At 43.0% G+C, this 20,673-nt stretch overlaps 3 protein-coding genes across 6 annotated transcripts in view; 1 reads left to right on the forward strand and 2 right to left on the reverse strand.

Annotated features, from left to right (window-relative positions):
- The window catches only part of LOC148368211 (uncharacterized), a 157,539-nt gene extending 137,111 nt beyond the window's left edge, over nucleotides 1-20,428 (forward strand). Inside the window, exons 1-3 of one of the 3 annotated variants that reach the window (XM_088330153.1) lie at nucleotides 12,035-12,231; nucleotides 13,330-13,422; nucleotides 17,779-20,428. In XM_088330153.1, the coding sequence (XP_088186279.1) occupies nucleotides 12,171-12,231; nucleotides 13,330-13,422; nucleotides 17,779-19,526 (1,902 nt within the window). In that variant the 5' untranslated portion in view covers nucleotides 12,035-12,170 and the 3' untranslated portion in view covers nucleotides 19,527-20,428. Of the gene's footprint in view, nucleotides 1-12,034; nucleotides 12,232-13,329; nucleotides 13,423-17,778 lie in introns of those variants that run through there. The other 2 variants (XM_088330152.1, XM_088330151.1) reach the window with 2 other exon arrangements.
- The window catches only part of LOC148368215 (uncharacterized), a 359,448-nt gene that overhangs the window by 37,202 nt on the left and 301,573 nt on the right, over nucleotides 1-20,673 (reverse strand). The window lies entirely within an intron of this gene.
- LOC148368218 (uncharacterized) lies at nucleotides 496-10,577 on the reverse strand. 2 transcript variants are annotated; one of them, XM_088330235.1, is made up of 4 exons: nucleotides 10,374-10,577; nucleotides 7,217-7,309; nucleotides 2,642-2,728; nucleotides 496-2,551 (listed from the first exon to the last, which is right to left on the reverse strand). In XM_088330235.1, the coding sequence occupies exons 1-4, from the start codon at nucleotides 10,432-10,434 to the stop codon at nucleotides 1,500-1,502; spliced, it is 1,293 nt and encodes a 430-aa protein (XP_088186361.1). In that variant the 5' UTR covers nucleotides 10,435-10,577; the 3' UTR covers nucleotides 496-1,499. The 2 variants fall into 2 exon arrangements, with proteins under 2 accessions (XP_088186361.1, XP_088186360.1); XM_088330234.1 differs by having other exon boundaries at nucleotides 496-2,728.

Here is a 20,673-nt window from a genome sequence, read left to right on the forward strand (position 1 = left end):
AAAGCCTCATGTTCATGTTCCTTATGTTCATATGGCTTTCCAGTGAGAACTTTACTTTGGTCCATGATAATCCAAGTCCCTTTTCTGTTTTATCTTGACTTAACACAGAGTTAAGTTTCGATTCTGGCAAAAGTAACGTGATTTCAGACTCTTTCATGACCATAATAACAACCTATTACCACATGGCTTTCAATTAGATTTATTTGGTTCAAAATCTAATTTGGTGGTTACCAATTCGGTCAGTAGGCGGCGCTCCCGGTTTCTGACACGAATTCGTTTGAAATAGCCCGCGTCTAGCATTTATCATGAAGGATGCCACTTTAAATACAACTTTAAATGATCGATTTTGGAGTTATTTGATATGGATAGTGATCAGTCCAGAAGAAAAATAACATCGACCCAAAAATAATGCAGACAGTTTGATTTCATGAAACTACGTTTTATTCACAGGACAAAGAAAATGGAATCAATTGAAAGAATAAAGCACATTGTTGACACAAGCACTCAGTGATGGAAAGTGGAAGAAATGATGCAACAGGTTAACAGTAATGATCAATGCACCCGGTTTTAAGATAATAAATCAATTTCAATGATATGGAATTGTTTTCATAGGGTGCCAACATGGGATATTTGCCCAAACCACTAAAGACAGGTTGTTGAAATAACCCTTTTTGTGTACTTTTGAGAACAAAAGTCCCTCAGGGGAGGAGTGTGTGAGAAGCAGCACATGGCCAAGCAGGAAGATGAAGAAATAAAGGTTCGTATCTCTTTTGGCGGCGGGCTTCACGGGGATTGTTCTCATCCGGACGACAGGGACGGAGAGAACCACAGGCTCTCCAAGCTTTGGGGCTCTGGTGAGAACAGGCCCCAACCCTTGGGATCTAGGTCGGCCATCTTGTTGTTATGATAATTATAATTATTGATAAAAGGCAAAATTTTATGGGGACAAGAGATAAAATAGATCATATATCAAGAAACATGACGCATATGCAAATCATGAATCTTTTGAATCCATATGAAGACTTTGGGGTCACAAATCTTTATGATACAAGTGGAGAGTCTGCTCACTTCCTGTGAATGAATGAATGTGGCTTTTTTGACGTGGTAGCAGTCAGTGGTTGAAAATAGGGGAGGGGAAATGTTTTTTTTTTTTTTAAATCTCCCACTTTCAGTAAATGTTTGACCACAAACCAAGCAGGCCAAAGTCTTTGCACCGGGTCTTGTGTGTCATTTCTAGTGTCCAATAATAGACTGAAAAATAGTCAGTGGAATATAGTGTAATAACCTGGGAAGCCCTTTGAGACACTTTGTGATTAAGGGCTATACAAATAAAAATGACTTGACTTGACAATATAGATATTTTTTCTCACCACAATATCAACAGGTCAAAGGAGATGAGTTTCTTTATTGTGTAGGGAAACCTAAAACAAGCGGTAGAAAACAAAATAACTTAACTACAGGTGTAATTCCCTGTTTATGCCTTTTGGGAGACTTTTTGGCTATTTTTCAGTGTGGGTTAATGTGTGTCTTTTTAAGTTCTGACTTGAAGTGAATCTTTGACCGCAAAGTGAGCAAGAAAAAGGCTTCTCCCCAGTGTGGGTTAATGTGTGTCTTTTTAAGTTCTGACTTGAAGTGAATCTTTGACCGCAAATTGAGCAGGAAAAAGGCTTCTCGTCAGTGTGGGTTTTAATGTGTTTTTTTAAGCTCCCACTCTGGGCAAATCGTTTACCGCAAACTGAGCAAGAAAAAGGCTTCTCCCCAGTGTGGGTTCGCTGGTGTATTTTTAAGTACCCACTTGAATTGAATCTTTGACCGCAAACTGAGCAAGAAAAAGGCTTTTCGCCTGTGTGGGATCTAATGTGTTTCTTTAAGGTTCCAATTTCAGTGAATCTTTGACTGCAAACTGAGCAGGAAAAAGGCTTCTCGCCAGTGTGGGTTCTGGTGTGTCTTTTTAAGTGTCCACTTAAAGTGAATCGTTGACCGCAGATTGAGCAAGAAAAAGGCTTCTCACCACCGTGTATTAGTTGGTGTGATTTCAAGTGTCCATTTCGGGTGAATTTTCGACCGCAAACTGAGCAAGAAAAAGGCTTCTCGCCAGTGTGGGTTCTGGTGTGTATTTTTAAGTGCCCATTCTGTGAAAATTTCTTACCACAAACTGAGCAGGCGAAAGGCTCCTCACCAGTGTGTTTTTTTTTGTGTGATTTCAATTGCCCATTTTGGGCAAATTTTTGACCACAAACTGAGCAGGAAAAAGGCTTCTCGCCTGTGTGCGTTAGAGTGTGTACTTTTAAGGTATGTCTCATGGTAAATCTTTTACCACAAACTGAGCAGGCAAAAGGCTTCTCACCAGCGTGGAATTTCATATGCAACTTCATATAAGACTTGCGTGAAAACGTTTTCCCACACTGAGAACATGTGTTACCACCTTCAGCGTTTGCGGAGCGGGACGTGTCGTCATCTTCCGTTTCCACGTGTTGACGGGAGCTGATGCTTAGAAGCTCCTGCTGACCGTTATCTTCAGGTTGACCTTGATCTTCGGGTTGACTTTGATCTTCGGCGATTGAACGGACCCCGGTCACTCGCAAGACTGGAACATCGTCCTCCTCCTCAACAGGCTCCCCATCCTCAGTCTCTTGCTTACCGTGATAAGGCTTCAGATCCTCCTCAATTTTAACGGCGGGCAACTCTGGTTCCTGCCGCGCAGTAGCAAGATATTCTTGGCCGACGTCTGCAAGACACAAGTAACGTTTATTTGTATTGCCCTCAACTCGTTCAGAAGCATTGTCCCATAGTGCCAAAACGTGAAAAAATTCTAAAGGCTTAGGCGCTGCTGAACAGTGAGTATTAAGCCTCTGGGAATGAAATCTTCACTAGATGCCAAGAGCGGCTTTGTTCAGATTGTTCGCTGCATCCCATTCTTCCCACTTTCCCTCGCTATTTTTCCTCGTCACTTGCTTTGCGCGTCCATGTGCAAGTGTAACGTGTCCCAATACTCTCAAGTCCGAGGGAGAAGTCCCCTTCGACCCCCAAAAGAACCACTTCGGATGGAAGGAGGTCAGGAGCCGACTTGGAACAAAGTCACTTCCCAGAAGACGAATTCTCAATATCAACAAACATGGCGGGAAAGGAACCGCACAAATGTAAGTCCTTTTTCACAACTATGCATGTTTTTGAAACAAAATACATCGAGATGTCTTCGACATAAACGCAACGGAAAACCTTATGGTTGCCTCAAAACCTGAACATTGCCAAATGGCTACTTTACACAGAGCACAAATCGACCAAAAAAGCCAGAAACGACTCTTGGCACTCCAAACCGTCGAGTACCTTAATTTGTGTGGAAGATCACGGTTTAGCCCCGTTTTTATCTTAAAGGAGTCGTGCCTTCACATCCACACGGACAAAACGCTGGTCGCTGAAGCGGCATAGTCACGACAACGTTACGGATATATGTCATTGCGCGTGTTTACTGCGCACGATTCCGCGCGTCCCGTTTTCTTTACAATATGATGCTAACACGTGAGACCAAATCGATTCTTGACGCGGAGGGGAGGTCGGCATTCTGTACCTGTTAAATTCTATTCTATCGATTGTAAATTCTAAAGCATTGGCTTCCCCGATTCACTCCGTGCGATACCTCGCACTCCATTCCACCAACATCAGCCCCATCACAACCCAAGTACCTAAAGCTTTCCACTTCTTCCAGCTCCTGTCCATACGACCTTATTTCTAACGCCATGCCCACTCCATCACGTGAACACTTGATCCGCCTTACTCTTCCCGACTTTGACACATCACTTACGCTTGTCACATACGCTTCCAAACTTACCAACCTTCTCAATGATTCCTCAGCATCAGCCACGAGCGCTGTGTCATCTGCAAAAGCATCTGACTTGCCTGCCGCCACACTGTTAGACTGTTATCCATCATCTCTACACCTCTGCCAAATACTCTCACCACGCCATCCATGTACACATTAAACAGCCATGGTGACATCACATACCCCTGTCTCACACCAGTCAACACAGGGAACCACTCACTTGTCTCACTCCCTACTCTTACACATGCTATGCTATTCATACAAAAACTCTTCAATGCTTCCAACAACTTTCCACCAACTCCATACATTACCATCAGTTCCCACAACGCCTCTCCGTCAACTCTGTCCTACGCCTTTTCCAAGTCCATGAAAGCCAAATAAACATTCTTACCTTTTGCAAAATATCTCTCACACGCCCGTCGTACCGCAAACACCTGATCCACACATCCTCTTTTTTTCCTGAAACCACTCTGCTCCTCCATCACCACCTCATACGTTCTTTCTCTCGCTCTCTTAATCAAGACTCTTCCATACAGCTTACCACAGACAACAAACCGATACCACTCAAATTGCAACATTCATACTTATCACCTTTGCCCTTATAAAATGGCACCAACACATGCACTACACCAATCAACAGGAACCACACCACTTAAAAAGCATACATTCAGATTCAGATTCAGATCTACTTTATTGTCATTCTAGTACACGTGTATACAGAAGGAAATGTCGATACATCTGACCCGCACAGTTTCCTTGAATGTACAAATATAAATAAAAGTTGTATTGTATTATGGCTACGTATAGTATTTTACCATAATGCCGATAGTGCAAGAGGAGTAGCTAACCAGATGTGCAAAATGGGCAGTCAGGTTAACAAGTCAGGTAAACAGTAACAATCACACTGTAACAATAATGCTGAAGGTACAATAGTGCAGAGAGTAGATGTGCAAGGAGTGGCTAGCTATAAAGAACTGCCAGTAGTGCAAAAAGTCAGATTAGCAGCCGTTTAGTTTTAGGTTTACTATATGTTAGATTGACCATTTAACAGTCTAATGGCCAGGGGGACAAGACTATTGCGGAACCTGGTGGTCCTGCACCGCACACTGCAGTACCTCTTCCCAAAGGCGAGCAGAATGAACAGTCCATGATGGGTGTGAGAGGGGTCCCCGATAATGTTCTTAACTTGGGATAGGCAGCGCTTCTGGCCAATGTCCTGAATGGAGGGGAGAGAAGTCTCCATGATTTTCTCTGGTCATCCTCTTCACACTACCCCAGTCGGTGGCACTGCGGCCTCCACACCACACAGAGATACAGCTGGTCAGGATGCTCTCTATGGTGCCCCTGTAGAATGCGATGAGGGAGGGTCAGGGCAGGTGGGCTCTCCTCATCCTCCGCAGGAAGTACAGGCCCTGCTGTGCCCTCTTAACCAGTGATGCAGTGTTCACGGACCAGGTGAGTTTGTTTGTAATGTACACCCCTAGGAACTTGATACTGCTGACAACCTCCACAGCCTTGTTGTTGATGCATAGTGGGGCATGGTTGGGCTGGTTTTTCCTAAAGTCGAATGATCTCTTTAGTTTTGTCAACATTCAGGACCAGGCTGTTGTCCCTGCACCAGCCTCAACAAGCCTACTGACCAGTCAACCATGTCCGTACCACCTTTCTTTAAGCATTCAGCAGTACAGCCATCCAACCCAGGTGCCTTCCCACCCTTTCATTTCTTTCACTGCCTCTTGCACCTCCCATGTTGACAGGCTTCACATTTCAATCACCCAACACGGTCATTCTCTCCATACCGTCGATCACCTGGACTCACTTCTCTCCCGTCCTCCACATTGAGCAACTCCTCAAAATACTCATCCCGTCCTGACTGCCAACCAGCAATCTATCATCCTTATCTTTCACTTTCTCTTCCTTTCCACACTCATCGTTTCTTACTCTTTTCACTCCTTTCCAGAACACTTTTCTCCTTTGCTCAAAGTTCACTCCTATCTTTCGACACCATTCATCATTTGCTTTCCTTTTCGACTTTTACCAACCTTTTCTTCACTTCACGGCACTCTTATCTTGCAGCCTCTCCTCAAAGGTACGTCTCTTCTATGTCACAGGCCCTGATACCTCATCATTCCACCATTCACTTCCTTTCCTAACACCTCGAACAACTTTTTTCATTCCGCACACTTCTTTCGCACTTATCAACACTGCTTCTTTAAATCACTTCCATTCCATTTCCACATTCTCCACTTCCCTTCTACTACTCCGTTCATGTGTTTGGGTCCTACAGGGAAGGTTTGGTAACGATATGTCAGTTTAAGGGTCAGGTGGACTGTTCTTGTTTTACTTTTCATCGTGTCAGACTTTAAAGACCCCTACTATACCTGGTAAAATGGCATTAAGATACTAATAACTAGGTTGTCATTTACTCACTGGAGGGTTCTCAGGGCCAAGTGGGAGGAATGGGATCGGACATTTGTTTCCTTAATCCGCCGTATTATTCTGTATGGTAGTGTGTCGGCGCCAACCTATACGTCAAGTACGCGCAGTGTGACATGATACAAGTACGGAGTGTTAACGCTTCAAAGCGTCGGAAAAAAAAACAAAAAAACAATCCTCTCTGTATAGTATGCTACTACGACAATAGATGTACTGCACCCCTTAATGAAGAAATACAATTTAATGATCAAGCATTCAGGTTAAGAATTAATCAAGAAATCATGATGAACTCAAGACACTTGATTCCTGAAGAGTCAAAGACCTTAAGACCCATGAGCTCACTCGTGCATCGTTCCACAAAAGGTTTGAACCCGACAGGCCGAAAACCTGCACCGTTGCGTTTGGCGGGTCACGTCGCCGTACGGATCGGATTTCGCTTCATCGTGCAGCCCTACTTACCGCCGTCACTCGGTATAAACCCTAAATACCGGTTTTCCGCGCCCATAAAAGTCTCAGATTTTTTTTTCAAATTTTCGCTTTTGGAAGCAACAAAGGTAGACCGGCTCGGTGGCCTGATGGTTGGGCCCCCGCTGCCTGGTTTTGAAAGTAAACGTTGCGTCGCCACGGTGACCACGTGACAGAATGTCCGCTTCGGTTTGCGCATCCCTACGCGTCGACGTATATTTCTAGACAATTCGGTCAAGGAGAAAGAAAAAAAAATGGAAAGTTGAAACTGAAATGAAATTGGAGCAAACATTCTTTGAGCTGACAATAGCTTATTGTGTGTAGACATCTGGCGGAAGTCTTGACCCGGGGGCGGACAACCATCACAAGTTGTTTAGAGCAATGCAATAAGGAGCCTTCCCTTTTTGCCATAGATCCTCTCTGCGTATTTTTGGGGGCCTCGCCCATCGACAGTCCCTCCAAAATAAGGACGTTTCTGAAAGAAAAACAACCAACCTGCTCTGTTCAACACAATTTGGAGTATCTTGTAAACAGTTCCTGGACACTCTGGTTCCTGCCACGCAGTAGGAAGATGGTCTTCACCAATGTCTGCAACACACAAGTCAACTCGCATTTATTTGTGACGCCTTCAATGACAGAAACTCACAAAAGGAATGCGCAGAACACCATTGCAACATCAACATGATCTGAAAGCTACAAGAGGGCAAGGAAAGACTCAAAAAAGGTCAGGATGCAGAAAATGAAGAAACCTTGGGAAGGAAACGCAGATGAAATCTGCAGGAAGTCATGGAAACAGGGTTCATACATGGTTTTCATGGCCAATTAGGAGCACTTTTCAAGCACTCCCATAGCCATTTTTTAATTATTTTAATTAATTTATATTATTTTAATAATCCAGCGGCGCCATCACAGGAAAGTTTTTTTGTTGTCCTCTCTGATGATTAAAACAAAGTCGCTATCTTGCTCCTAGCGCATGCTTTGTGCTATGTTGGGATGTTCCTATCCACGACCTACGATCTTTGTGTGTGAAGGGGCTGCTATAAACTGACATCGATTCTGCCATTGTGCTTCGACAATGCCTGAAGGCTCTGAAGGTGTTGCATAATAATAGATTTCAAAACGAAAGAAAAAAAGGAAGAAGCTAATGAAAAGCAGAAAAATGAGCCAAATTCGGACTCATTTTTAGGATACGAGTGCATTCAATCTTTCAATCGACTGCTAATCTTTTGCTTTTTGATCTTTTCACTTATTTGACTCCGAATGTTTTGTGTGCTTTTCATTTGTGTCTAAATCGGTCAAGAAGGAATTGCAAATTGTCTATTTTAGCACTGAAGAGTTAATATTTGGAATTGATGTGTTCATGTTTTGCATTTTCAGGGATTTTGTCTTCAGCGTGTAAAAAGTTTATATTGTTTTACAATTTGTTTTGGTAAATCTGTGACTATTTTGACTTAATGTGTCCTTTGGGGATCCCCTGCAAACATATATGACTAACTGTTGAATCATTTGGTGGATAATGTTATATTATCAGTGAACCGAGCCAAAAGAGCCAGTTTACTAAATAGAGTTGTCCTCTTGAGCCGCTTCTTCATTTATTGCATGGTCTATAGAGTCAGACTGCCAAGGATCAGAATTTTTCGCGGATCCGCGGATTTACGCTTTTTTGAACCCCAAAAGGCATTCCGACTTTATTGCTCTGGCGCACCCTGGCGGCCGTTAGAAAAATTTTCTGCCCCGGTTTATTCCCGGACCCTGGCTATTTCAGCTGAAAATGAAAATCTCCATTCGGATCCCTGGACTGCCTATTTCGTGGCAATGGCAACAATTTCAAGCACTTCACCCAAAACTCAAACTTTTTGCTGACCCCCAAAACACAACATTAAATTTCAAGGCTTTCAAGCACTCGTACAAACCCTTCATACGGTTACATAGCAATTGCCGATATGGTTTTTACTAACACGCACAAAGAAAAGGCAAACGGGGGCCGAGTCCCCGAAAACGTGTACACTTTATTTGACGGCGCTGTTGCCAGTGGTGGTGTGTGAGATTTAAAAATAATCTCTAAAATGTAGTTCACTTGTTTGAGAGAGGGAATTTCAGGTTGCGGACTGCTCTATTAGCTCTTATCATAACATTAGTTTGTGTGCGTTTGCGATTGAGGGAGAGCGTAAAAATCCCGCTAAAGCGATGAGCTGTTACCATAACAGTTGTTGGTCAATCCGGCTCTGAAACAGGAGTGCCCGGACGTTTCGATTCCAAAGCTCAGTTGAAATGGCGACGCACTTTTGCTTTGAAGTCATGTTGGCATTTAGCATTTGTTTAGCGTCAAGAAATCGGGGAACTATTGAAGTTTCGATTCGATTTCATACGAGTTGCAGCTAAACCATTTTATTTCCCGCACTTTTGCTTTTTAGTTTGAGTGTCAAATTTCAGGCAGCTATAGAGGGCTCCGAGCTCTGTGCTAAAAATAGTAACACGGCTTCGTGCCGCCATTTCGGAAGTCAATCGATCAAAGCGGTGATAGCGAGAGGAGCAAATATTGACTCGGTTTGTCTATTGATTTACTCTACTAGCTTCGTTTGTGTACGGATTTTGTCCATCGACACTATGGAAAACGACGTGGAGAGTTTAGACAAGCGAGCACGCGAGCGGTACGCTGCCAAGTTGCATTTGATTGGACAATTGGATCCCTACAAAATGAAAAACAAGGACTGGAAGTCTGATCCCGATGTGTTGCCGTGTGTGACTTACATCGAACTTGTCTTATTTTCCACCCGAGTCCCTTTTGTGAACTGAAGGATTTTCAAAATGACAAAAGTATGGAAGCCTACGACAGATTGGTGTCCGGTTGGGTTCGGGATGTGTCTGTGCACACGAACGAAGGTGACGAAAACAAGATTGTGAAAGGGAAAGTTGTACATTCTCAGAGTTTGTCTCAGCCAAGTTTACATTGTTGACAAGTCATCGTCGATTCTGTGTGAAAAATATTTTTTCAGAAATGTTACTCAAGAAGCAACACCTACTGTATTTAACCTAGCCGTACTTGAATGGTGTCGACAGATGTACGTAGGCTACACGTGTCCCGTAACCTTTTGAAAATGGATTTCTACATCATAAATAATTCAATTTACCTGTCAGAAAGTGGTCAGAACAAACACGAACACGGTCAAGCTTCGGCAAATCGGACCGGTTGATAGCTGCCAGCCACATTCGTCTTCGCCGTTGACTTTTCTCCTGAGCTTCAATCCCCTGATCGTAAACACACTCGGGAAGTCTAAAGAAGCCCTTCCCACCCTTTTCCCCTCGGCTACAACAGCCAACAATAACGCACGTATTCGGCATTACGATGTAGAATCTAACTGGTTCGCTGAACAATGACAATGAAAAGCTTTGTTGACTTCCAAAATGCCCACCAGCAAATGCATTGTGGGTAATCTTAGGACCTCAAACCCCTCTATTGAAGTTTTCATGTTACATTATACGAGTCACTCAAGAGCCTTCATTTGATTTCCTGCACTTTTAATATTTGCTGGAGGTGAAAAACGAGTTATTTCCTCTAAAACGCTAAAAAAAAGTTGTATTTGAATTTCAATTATTTTGCAAAATTTTGGAAAGCATTGTTATTGTAGCAGAAGCAAAAAAAATGTCCAACCTTCCCCGAGCTCTTTGGAAAAAGAGTCCGGTCGTTGCGGTCCTTCCTCACTGGAGCGCATTCTCTCCGAATTTCAACGAAAAAAATCTCCAACTAGGGGTTGAAAAAGGACCACAAAGTGATACTTGAGTCGAGTTGACGTCGTTTGAAGTCGACTAGAGGTATTTCTCCACATTTTCTTTTTCGGCAGCCATGACACCTTCTCCTTCGAAACCCCGCCGCAATGGATTGTGGGTACACGTAGCACGGATCACACGCTGCGTTCAAGAAAATGGGTGTTTTCGGAAGATCCTACCAGATACGACCGAAAAGCGTCTCAAGAATGTGGGTTGGGTAGAGTTACTTGAACTAGATTACTTTCAATGACTTTTGGATGACTCCAATAACAAATATGCTCATAAAAGACAAAAGAAACTCAATAGGAATCAAATGACTCCATTTTGGGGAGTAACGGAACACACAGAAGGGCAAAAAGCTGTTTGGATTGATTTTCATTTTGTTTCTGTGGCATTTTATGTTGGTTTTGCCGGAGATCCAAGTGATCAGAGCCAGGAGAGAAATCTTACCACGTGTTGTGAGTCATCATTGTATTCCTATTTAGTTTATTTTGTCTTTTATATTTGGTATTGGAGTCATCCAAAAGTCGTTGAAAGTCATCCAGTTGAAGTAACACTACCCAACCCTGCTTAACAGATGAAGGCAGTACCACCATTTTAACAGTAATGCAACAAAAACACGGATTTTGTGAGAATTCAAAAAAATGAAAATGAAAACACATTTTCAACTCTGTTACACCAGCAGGTGGCACTGGTGGACTGCAGGACACTCGTACACAAACTAGACAAAACTATTTCAGCAGGAATTTCAACAGAACAAAACTTATGAATACACCCGTGACTGCTTTTTTCTATTTGTATTCTGTTACTCCCCGAGCCTGCACAAAATGGAGTCATTTTATTCCTATTGAGTTTCTTTTGTCTTTTATAAGCATATTTGTTATTGGAGTCATCCAAATGTCATTGAAAGTAATCCACTTCAAGTAACCCTCCCCAACCCTGCTTAACAGATGAAGGCGGTACCAACATTTTTAACAGCAATGCAACGAAAACACGGATTTTGTGAGAATTCAACAAAAATGAAAATGAAATCAAATTTCAACGCTTTTACACCAGCAGGTGGCACTGCAGGACACTTAAACACAAACGAGACAAAAATATTTCAGCAAGAATTTCAACAGAACAAAACTTATGAATGCACACGTTACTGCTTTTTCTTCTACCTTTTTTTATAATTTCCTTTTTTTGACATATATTGCCTTAAAATAGTTCACCGGACGAATCGAGTTATTTTGTCGCTGACCGATCTCGTCTTCTATGTGTTTTCTGTTGCTGCGTTCCCGAAAAGACGACAACTGAGTTTTCCAACCTCCGACCAGGAGAAATGCCATGTAACACAACTTTTCAACCAGGACCTCTCACCTCGAGTGTCTTTCGGATTATATTTCCCCAGTTGAGGGTTAAAAAGCCCCGACATCCCACATTCTTTAGACGTTTTTCGGTCGTATCTAGTAGGATCTCCCGAAAGACCAATTCTTTTGAACGCAGCGTGCGATCCGTGCTACGTGTACCCACAATCCATTGCGGCGGGGTTTCGAAGGAGAAGGTGTCATGGCTGCCGAAAAAGAAAATGTCGAGAAAGTCCTCTAGTCGACTTTAAACGACGTCAACTCGACACAAGTATCACTTTGTGGTCATTTTTACTGCCGAGTTGGAGTTTTTTCGTTGAAAGACGGATAAAATGCGCTCCAGTGAGGAAGGACCGCGACGAGAAGACGCTGTTTCCAAGCAGCTCGGGGAAGGTTGGACATTTTTTTTGCTTCTGCTACAATAAAAATGCTTACCAAAGTTTTGCAAAGGAAAGAATAGTGGTTTTAAATTCAAATACAACTTTTTCAGCCTTTTACAGTAAACGACTCGTTTTTCACCTCGAGCAAATACTAAAAGTGCAGGAAATAAAATGAAGTTTAGCAGCAACTGGTACGAAGTCGCATCCAAACTTTATATATGTATATATAATTTGTAATTGCGGTGTAGCCGTCCCACCAAAGATCCCCATTTGGGCTGGACTGGATGATGAGGCTTAATAGAGTTGTTGCAAATGAAATGAGTCACACACAACATGTGGTTTCCTACCTCTGATGGCTTTCAACACTATAAGGGGAATTAGCATTTTAGCACAACATGCAACATCAGCAAAACTAACATAAAAGGTGACAGAAACAAAACAAAAATAAATCCAAACAGCCTGACTACATCAATCACAATACTGTGCATGTAGAGAGATTTGTCAGCTGTGGTTTTAATGTTTACAATTAACTTTTTTCGGAGCACCTAAAGATCGTGGCTTACCGTTAGCGGCGCACTGTAGACTGCCAACTAACTCCCGCCTTCCAATCAGAAAATCAGAAGCCCAAATTTTACCCCATACCAGCAGGTGGCGCTGTTATAGCAGCCCCTTCACACACAAAGATCGTAGGTCGTGGATGGGAACATCCCAAAATAGCACAAAGTATGTTCTAGAAGCAAGATAGCGACTTTATTTTAATCATCAAAGAAGACAAAAAAAACTTTCCTCTGATGGCCGCTAGATTTTTTTTTCCCTTTGGAGGTACTTGAGAAAAATAAAAAAATGCCTTTGGGATTGCTTGAAAAGTGCTCGAAATTCTCAGTGAAAACCATTTATGAACCCTGTTTCCATGGCTTCCTGTATATTTCATGTGCGGTCGCTTCCCAAGGTTTCTTCATTTTCTGCATCCTGACCTTTTTTTGAGTCTTTCCTTGCCCTCTTGTAGCTTTCAGATCAGGTTGATGTTACGATGGTGTTCTGCGCATTCCTTTTGCGAGCTTCTGTGAGTAAAGGGGTCACAAATTAATGCAAGTTGACTTGTGTGTTGCAGACATCGGTGAAGACCATCTTCCTCCTGCGTGGCAGGAACCAGAGTGTCCAGGAACTGTTTACAAGATACTCCAAATTGTGTTGAACAGAGCAGGTTAGTTGTTTTACTTTCCGCAACGTCCTTATTATAAAGTGAAGGTCGTTGGGCGTGGCCCTAAAAATACGCAGCGAGGAGATATGGCAAAAAGGGAAGGTTCCTTATGGCATTGCTCTAAACAACTCGTGATGGTTGCCGGACCCGGGTCAAGACTTCCGCCACATGTCTACACACAATAAGCTATTGTTTTCTATTTAAAAAAAAACTAAAGATAGATATGGCATCAGGGGCGTGTCTCTGCAATGGATTCTAAGTGATTTGACGAAGAGGAAGCAATATGTGAAAATGGGACAGTTGTCCTCTGAATACTTGGACATCTGTTGTGGAGTACCACAGGGTTCTATCCTGGGTCCAAAGTTATTTCATTTAAATCTTATTGATATTTTTCATGTTTCAAAAGTATAAAGATGAATAATATTTGCCGACAACAGTAACATTTTCTATACCAATGATAATTATATTGATTTGATAACGTGCAATGATCATGAGGCCATTAACCTAAAAGTATGGATGGATTCAAATAAATGAAAAGTTTAAATAAAACCAAAGTCATATTCTTTGTCAATCGCAAGGCAAATCAAGATTTAGAAGTCGAAATGGATGAGAAATCTATTCCTTTTTTCTTTTATCAACATTTTGTAGTTTGCATCAAACAGCTGTGTGGAATGTGGTGTCACCCCCAAATATTGAAACTCTTTATTTGTCCATTTGAAATCAAATCTTTCAATCTCATCTCTTGGACATTTACCTGATATCATCGTTGTGTTGGAATTTCTTGTTAAATCAACACAAACTTCAATGAAGCGTCCGACTCCAATTTGTGACCTTTCCCAATCTCTGTTCATTCAAACAATTTGCTCTTTTCTGCATAGAAAGTTCTCAGAAGCCGGCATTTCACTCACGGGTGGATTTATTTCTAACACACAAATCATATATCTCTGCATGCTTCTCCTTCCAAAAACCGACTCTTCTCATTCTCCCGAGTTGCTCAGCAAAGCATCTCCTTCGCCCCTTGGCTGGGTCCCATTGGTATCCCGTCCCGGAAGAACGGCGCGTCGACTCCTCCGCTTGTGGGCCCCCAGACCGCTGGTCACCTCCCTCTGCTTGAGAGCTGCCCCACAACAAAATTTACGGTCTCCCGTTCCCGGGAAAACGGCGCGTCGCCTCTTCCGCGTCAGCCCCAAGACATCTCGTCAAAATTGACTCCAGAAAACTTTGGCACGAAACACAAAGAGTCCAACAGACGAGCCCAGATTCAAACTTACATATTCCTTTAATTGCTACTGATTTGCTCTCATTCTTTAAATAGCCAGCTACTTCTCCATCTATTTGAAGGCTCTCCAAGAGTGATGGCATCGTTAACCAAGGTTCTCTCAGCATTACCTACAGTTCATCTCCAAACAATGATATTTTGTGTTCTGTTCCTCCTTCATCAAACATCCCCATTATTTGCTCATTTTGTCTTATTGATTCCGTGAATGGTTCTATGCTTACTACAAACAAGAGTGGACCTAAACAGTCCCCTTGCCGGACTCCTCTTTTGATACATAGATAGATACTTGATTCATCCCTGTAGGGAAATTCACACTTCCAGCAGTCTACCCTGTTGTTTATCAACAGATGAACATGATGCCCTAGGGCTGCTTGTAGCGGAGCGGATGACGTCCCACGCTCGTCCAAAAGTTCGACATCCCTCTGGCAGATGGAAATTGCGCCCAGGGATACGCCACCTCGTGTTAGCGAGTCCACCTCCTTTCGTGTCTCTCTACTGCGGCGCTGAAGCCCGATAGCTCCGGGTGGCTACACATTAGCGTCCGGGATGCTAAACGTGAGCCAGGTTTCCGCAAAACACAGCAACTCTACTCCCTGTGGGCTTCGATGTTTTTCACCAGCACAGCCAGTTTGTCGGTTTTATTTGGTAGAGAGTTCACATTTCCCATGATTACGGACGGTACCGAAGACTTATAACGCCGCTAGCTGCTTAGCTAGCTCCGGCTCTTCTTCCACAATAGGCCCCCTCATCACGCCGGCACGAGAATTCTTCAGGGCAAGGAGTCGATTCTTCAAAGACGCATTTTTGGGCGCTAAAACCCGTAACCATAGGATAGAAAGTACCGTATTTTCCGCACTATAAGGCGCACCTAAAAGGCTTAATTTTTTTCAAAAGCTGACCATGCGCCTTATAATACAGTGCGTCTTATTTATGGATCAACATTAAATCACAAGGTCTCGTAACTTACGCAACAGCCGCCGACTCGATTTTCCCCCGAACGCGAAGTCGTCCGCGGTGTATGCTGGGATTTATATACCGGCGTTTCATTGGCTAACCAATGTGTCAATCATCATTTGAATCGATCGCTATTGGCTAAAGTTATTCGGAGCCTCGGATAGGCTAGAGGGCCGAAACAAACCCTGCAATTGGCCAAATTTAGCAATGGCGTAGCAAGCTTAGCAAGCTTGCTAAACTACGCCATAAAGAAACATGTTTCATTAGTTTGTATTTGTAAATATTTGACCCTCCTGGATTTAATTCACTCACGGTTGTAAGAAGACCATGATTGCGTAGCATTGTTGAACGTGAAAACTTAAGTGAGTTATGCGGCTTTCTATTTTCCTGGTATCTTGTTTTAGAACGATCTCGATGTTGCTGTGATGAATTGAGTGAATTCAACTCAATTCCAAGTGTTTATTGTCATATGCACAGTAAAGTTGCAAGCGAAAAAGAAAATAGAAACTAATAAATGGTTGGCATTTCTTGAATCCCAAGACTTGAACCTTCCGAATGACGGAAAGATGCATTTGAGTGACATCTTACGGACACCGCATCCGCACGTGTCTACGACACGTATTGCGTCTTTGCAAGCTTTGGGAATGTTAAGGGGGTAATCAGTTGGACTGAACCATCTGACTGTTTTGTCCATGTTCCCGTTGTCGCGCCTTATCATCTGGTGCGCCTTATCTATGGAAGATATAGGACCAAAAACTATTATTTGGGAGTGCGCCCTATAGTCACAAAAAGTGAGTGATAACAGGGGAGCTGCTGGAAAGGCTCGGTGGCGGCGCCGCTTTGATTCAAGGAAATCTGAGCAGTGACCATTTACTCTAAGCCGAGATTTAGGATTTTTATCGATTATTTTCACCCGTTTTACAAATATTCGAGGGAAGCCAAAAGCTATAAGTGTTTGCTTGTAAGAAGCTCCGTTTCACCCTATGGAAAGCTTTTTGTGCATCCAAGCTCCGTAACATCGAGGGTTGGCTCTCGGATTTTGTGCTCGTAATTATGTTTAGTATCCTGCTGATATTGTTTGCGCCCCGTCTTCCCGGAATAAACCCCGTTTGATCCATTTTCATGAATCCCGCTATACATTTCTGCCTTCTTTTTGCCAGTATGCTTGTAAGAATTTTGAGATGGTTCGAAAGTAAAGTAAGTGGTCTCTAGCTTTCACACGATATTGGGTCTTTTCCTTCTTTGTGCAAGACTCTTACGATGGCTTCCGATTTGGGGGATCTCCTTTTGTTGGCGCATAGTTAAATACTTTATGCAGTACCGCTGTTAATTCTTCTTTAATGCTTTTGGAGAACACCCCTGGGAATCCATTCCTTCCTGGTGATTTATTTATTTTGAAGATGAATTTATTGTATCTGGTATTTCCCGTTTTGTAATGGGGCGAATCATTTCTTACGTATGCCAAGTGTTGACTCCAAGTCCTCCCACTTTGTTGCTCGTTTGGCAGAGCAGGAAGGCTACGGATTCTTCTGGTCTCGTCGTTGGCTCCTCGGTGTTAGCATGTAGCTCCTCCGTGCCTTCCAGCCTCCGCTCCAGCGACAAAGTGCGCTCCAGAAGTTCTTCTTTTTCAAGTCTTGCCACGGCAATCTTGTTCCCGCCGGCTGCTTCGGTATGTTCTCGCCTTCATTTAGGGATTTCGCGGAGGATGGCCGAGTCGCGTCCCTCGTCGACCGATGACATTCCTTCTGCTCCCTCCGTCTTTTTCTCCTTAGCGCCCGTTTGCTCAACAAGTCTCCCCTCCTTGACCGTGTTTTGTTGAAGTGTTTTTCTTTGATATGAGTCACAAATTGTAGCCTTTCTGTCTTTCTCCTAGTATGTATTACATTTGTCTGTGGTGATTTTTGCCCGAGCGACTTTCCTTGATGCCGTCTACCTCATTGCGCCGCCGGAAGTCCCTCCGGCCCCTTTTTATCCTCTAAAAACGAGCATTTCATTCCCAGAGGCCTAATACCTACTGATCAGCCGCGCCTAAGCCTTTAGAATTTTTTTCTACGTTTTGGCACTCGGGGACAATGCTTCTGAACGAGTTGAGGGCAATACAAATAAACGTGACTTGTGTCTTGCAGACGTCAGCCAAGAATATCTTGCTCCTGCGCGGCAGGAACCAGAGTTGCCTGCCAATAAAATTGAGGAAGATCTGAAGCCCTATCACGTGAAGCAAGAGACAGAAGATGGGGAGCCTGTTGAGGAGGAGGACGATGGTCCAGTCTTGCGAGTGACCGGGGTCCGTTCAATCGCCGAAGATCAAGGTCAACCTGAAGATCAAGGTCAACCTGAAAATAACGGTCGGCAGGAGCTTCTAAGCATCAGCTCTCATCAACATGTGGAAACGGAAGATGACGACACATCCCGCTCCGCAAACGCAGAAGGCGGTAACACATGTTCCCAGTGCGGGAAAACGTTTCGAAGCAAGTCTTATATGAAGTTGCATATGAAATTCCACGCTGGGGAAAAGCCTTTTTCCTGCTCAATTTGTGGTAAAAGATTCACTACAAATGGGAGCGTAAAAATACACACCAGAAACCACACTGGCGAGAAGCCTTTTTCTTGTTCAATTTGCGGTCAAAAATTCACTTTAAGCGGACAATTAAAAAGACACTCCAGAACCCACACTGGCGAGAAACCTTTTTCCTGCTCAGTTTGTGGTCAAAGATTCACCCAAAATGGGAACTTAAAAATACACATATTAACCCACACTGGCGAAAAGCCTTTTTCCTGCTCAGTCTGCAGGAAAAGATTCACCGACACTGAGAGCTTAAAAAACCACATAAGAACCCACACTGGCGAGAAGCCTTTTTCCTGCTCAATTTGTGGTAAAAAATTCACCCTGAATGGGCACTTAAAAAGACACACAAGAACCCACACTGGCGAGAAGCCGTTTTCTTGCTCAGTTTGTGGTCAAAAATTCGCCCAAAAAGGACACTTGAAAACTCACCAACTAACCCACACTGGCAAGAAGCCTTTTGCCTGCTCAGTTTGTGGTCAAAAATTCGCCCAAAATGGACACTTGAAAACTCACCAACTAACCCACACTGGCGAGAAGCCTTTTGCTTGTTCAGTTTGCGGTCAGAAATTCACCCGAAATGGACACTTGAAAATACACACATTAACCCACAGTGGCGAGAAGCCTTTTTCCTGCTCAATTTGTGGTCAAAGATTCACCGACAATGGGATCTTAAAAAACCACATGAGAACCCACAGTGGCGAGAAGCCTTTTTCTTGCTCAGTTTGTGGTCAGAGATTCACTACAAATGGGAATTTAAAAAGTCACACAATTACCCACACTGGCGAGAAGCCTTTTTCTTGCTCAGTTTGCGGTCAAAGATTCACCCAAAATGGGAGCTTAAAAATGCACACCAGAACCCACACTGGGGAGAAGCCTTTTTCTTGCACAGTTTGTGGTCAAAGATTCACTAATAGTGAGAGCTTAAAAATACACACTAGAACCCACACTGGCGAGAAGCCTTTTTCTTGCTCAGTTTGTGGTCAAAAATTTGCCCAAAATGGGCGATTGAAATCACACCAAAAAAAACACACTGGTGAGGAACCATTTGCCTGCTCAGTTTGCGGTCAAAGATTCACCCGGAATGGACACTTAAAAATACACACTAGAACCCACACTGACGAGAAGCCTTTTTCTTGCTCAGTTTGTGAAAAAGGATTCACTACAAGTGGAAACTTAAAAACACACACATTAACCCACACTGGGGAGAAGCCTTTTTCTTGCTCAGTTTGCGGTCAAAGATTCACTTCAAGTCAGAACTTAAAAAGACACACATTAACCCACACTGAAGAGAAGCCTTTGACCTGTTGACATTGTGGTGAAAAACAAAATATCTATATTGTCAAGTCATTTTTATTTGTATAGCCCTTAATCACAAGAGTCTTAAAGGGCTTCCCAGGTTATGACACAGACATTTTTTCAGACTATTATTGGACACTAGAAATGACACACGAGAACCCACACTGGTGAGAAGATTTTTGCCTGCTCAGTTTGTGGTCAAAAATTCACTAAGAGTTGTAAAACATTCAATTGGTTAAGTATCATACAGTTCGTTTATTGGAAAATAACGTCCACAAAACCATTTCCCCTCCCCTTTTTTCAACCACTGACTGCTACCACGTCAAAAAAAAGCCACAGGAAGTGAGCAGACTCTCCAGTTGTATCTTAAAGATTTGTGACCCCAAAGTCTTCATACGGATTCAAAAGATTCATGATTTGCATATGCGTCATGTTTCTTGATAGATGATCTATTTCCTCGTGAGCCCGCATACAATTTTGCCTGTAATCAACAAGTCTCATTATTATAACAATAAAATGGCCGACCTAGGTCCCCAGGGTTTGGGGCCTGTTCTCACCAGAGCCCCAAAGCTTGGAGAGCCTGTGGTTCTCTCCGTCCCTGTCGTCCGGATGGGAACAATCCCCGTGAGGTTCAACGCCAAAAGAGATATGAACCTTTATTTCTTCATCTTCCTTGTTGGCCATGTGCTGCTTCTCACACACTCCTCCCCTGAGGGACTTTTTGTTCTCCAAAGTACACAAAAATGGTTATTGCGACAACCTCTTTGGTGTTTTGAGCAAATATCCCATGTTGGCACGCTATGAAAACAGTCCCTGATTATTGAAATGAGTCTATTATCTTCAAACCGGGTTCATTGATCGGTACTGTTAACCTGTTGCATCTTCTTCCACCTTCCTCCTCGCTCACACTGAATGCTTGTGTCAACATTGTGCTTTATTCTTTCGTTTGATTCCATTTTCTTTGTCCTGTGAATAAAACGTAGTTTCATCAAATCAAACTGCATTATTTTTGGGTCGATGTTATTTTTCTTCTGAACTGATCACTATCCATATCAAATAACTCCAAAATCGATCATTTAAAGTTGTGTTTAAAGTTGTATCCTTCATGATTAACCTGCTTCCAGAGTTATTTCAAACGAATTTGTGTCGGAAACCGAGA

This window comes from Urocampus carinirostris, chromosome 3, assembly GCF_059441175.1.
Source record: "Urocampus carinirostris isolate Australia breed hairy pipefish chromosome 3, RoL_Ucar_1.0, whole genome shotgun sequence".
NCBI classification, from domain to species: Eukaryota; Metazoa; Chordata; class Actinopteri; order Syngnathiformes; family Syngnathidae; genus Urocampus; species Urocampus carinirostris.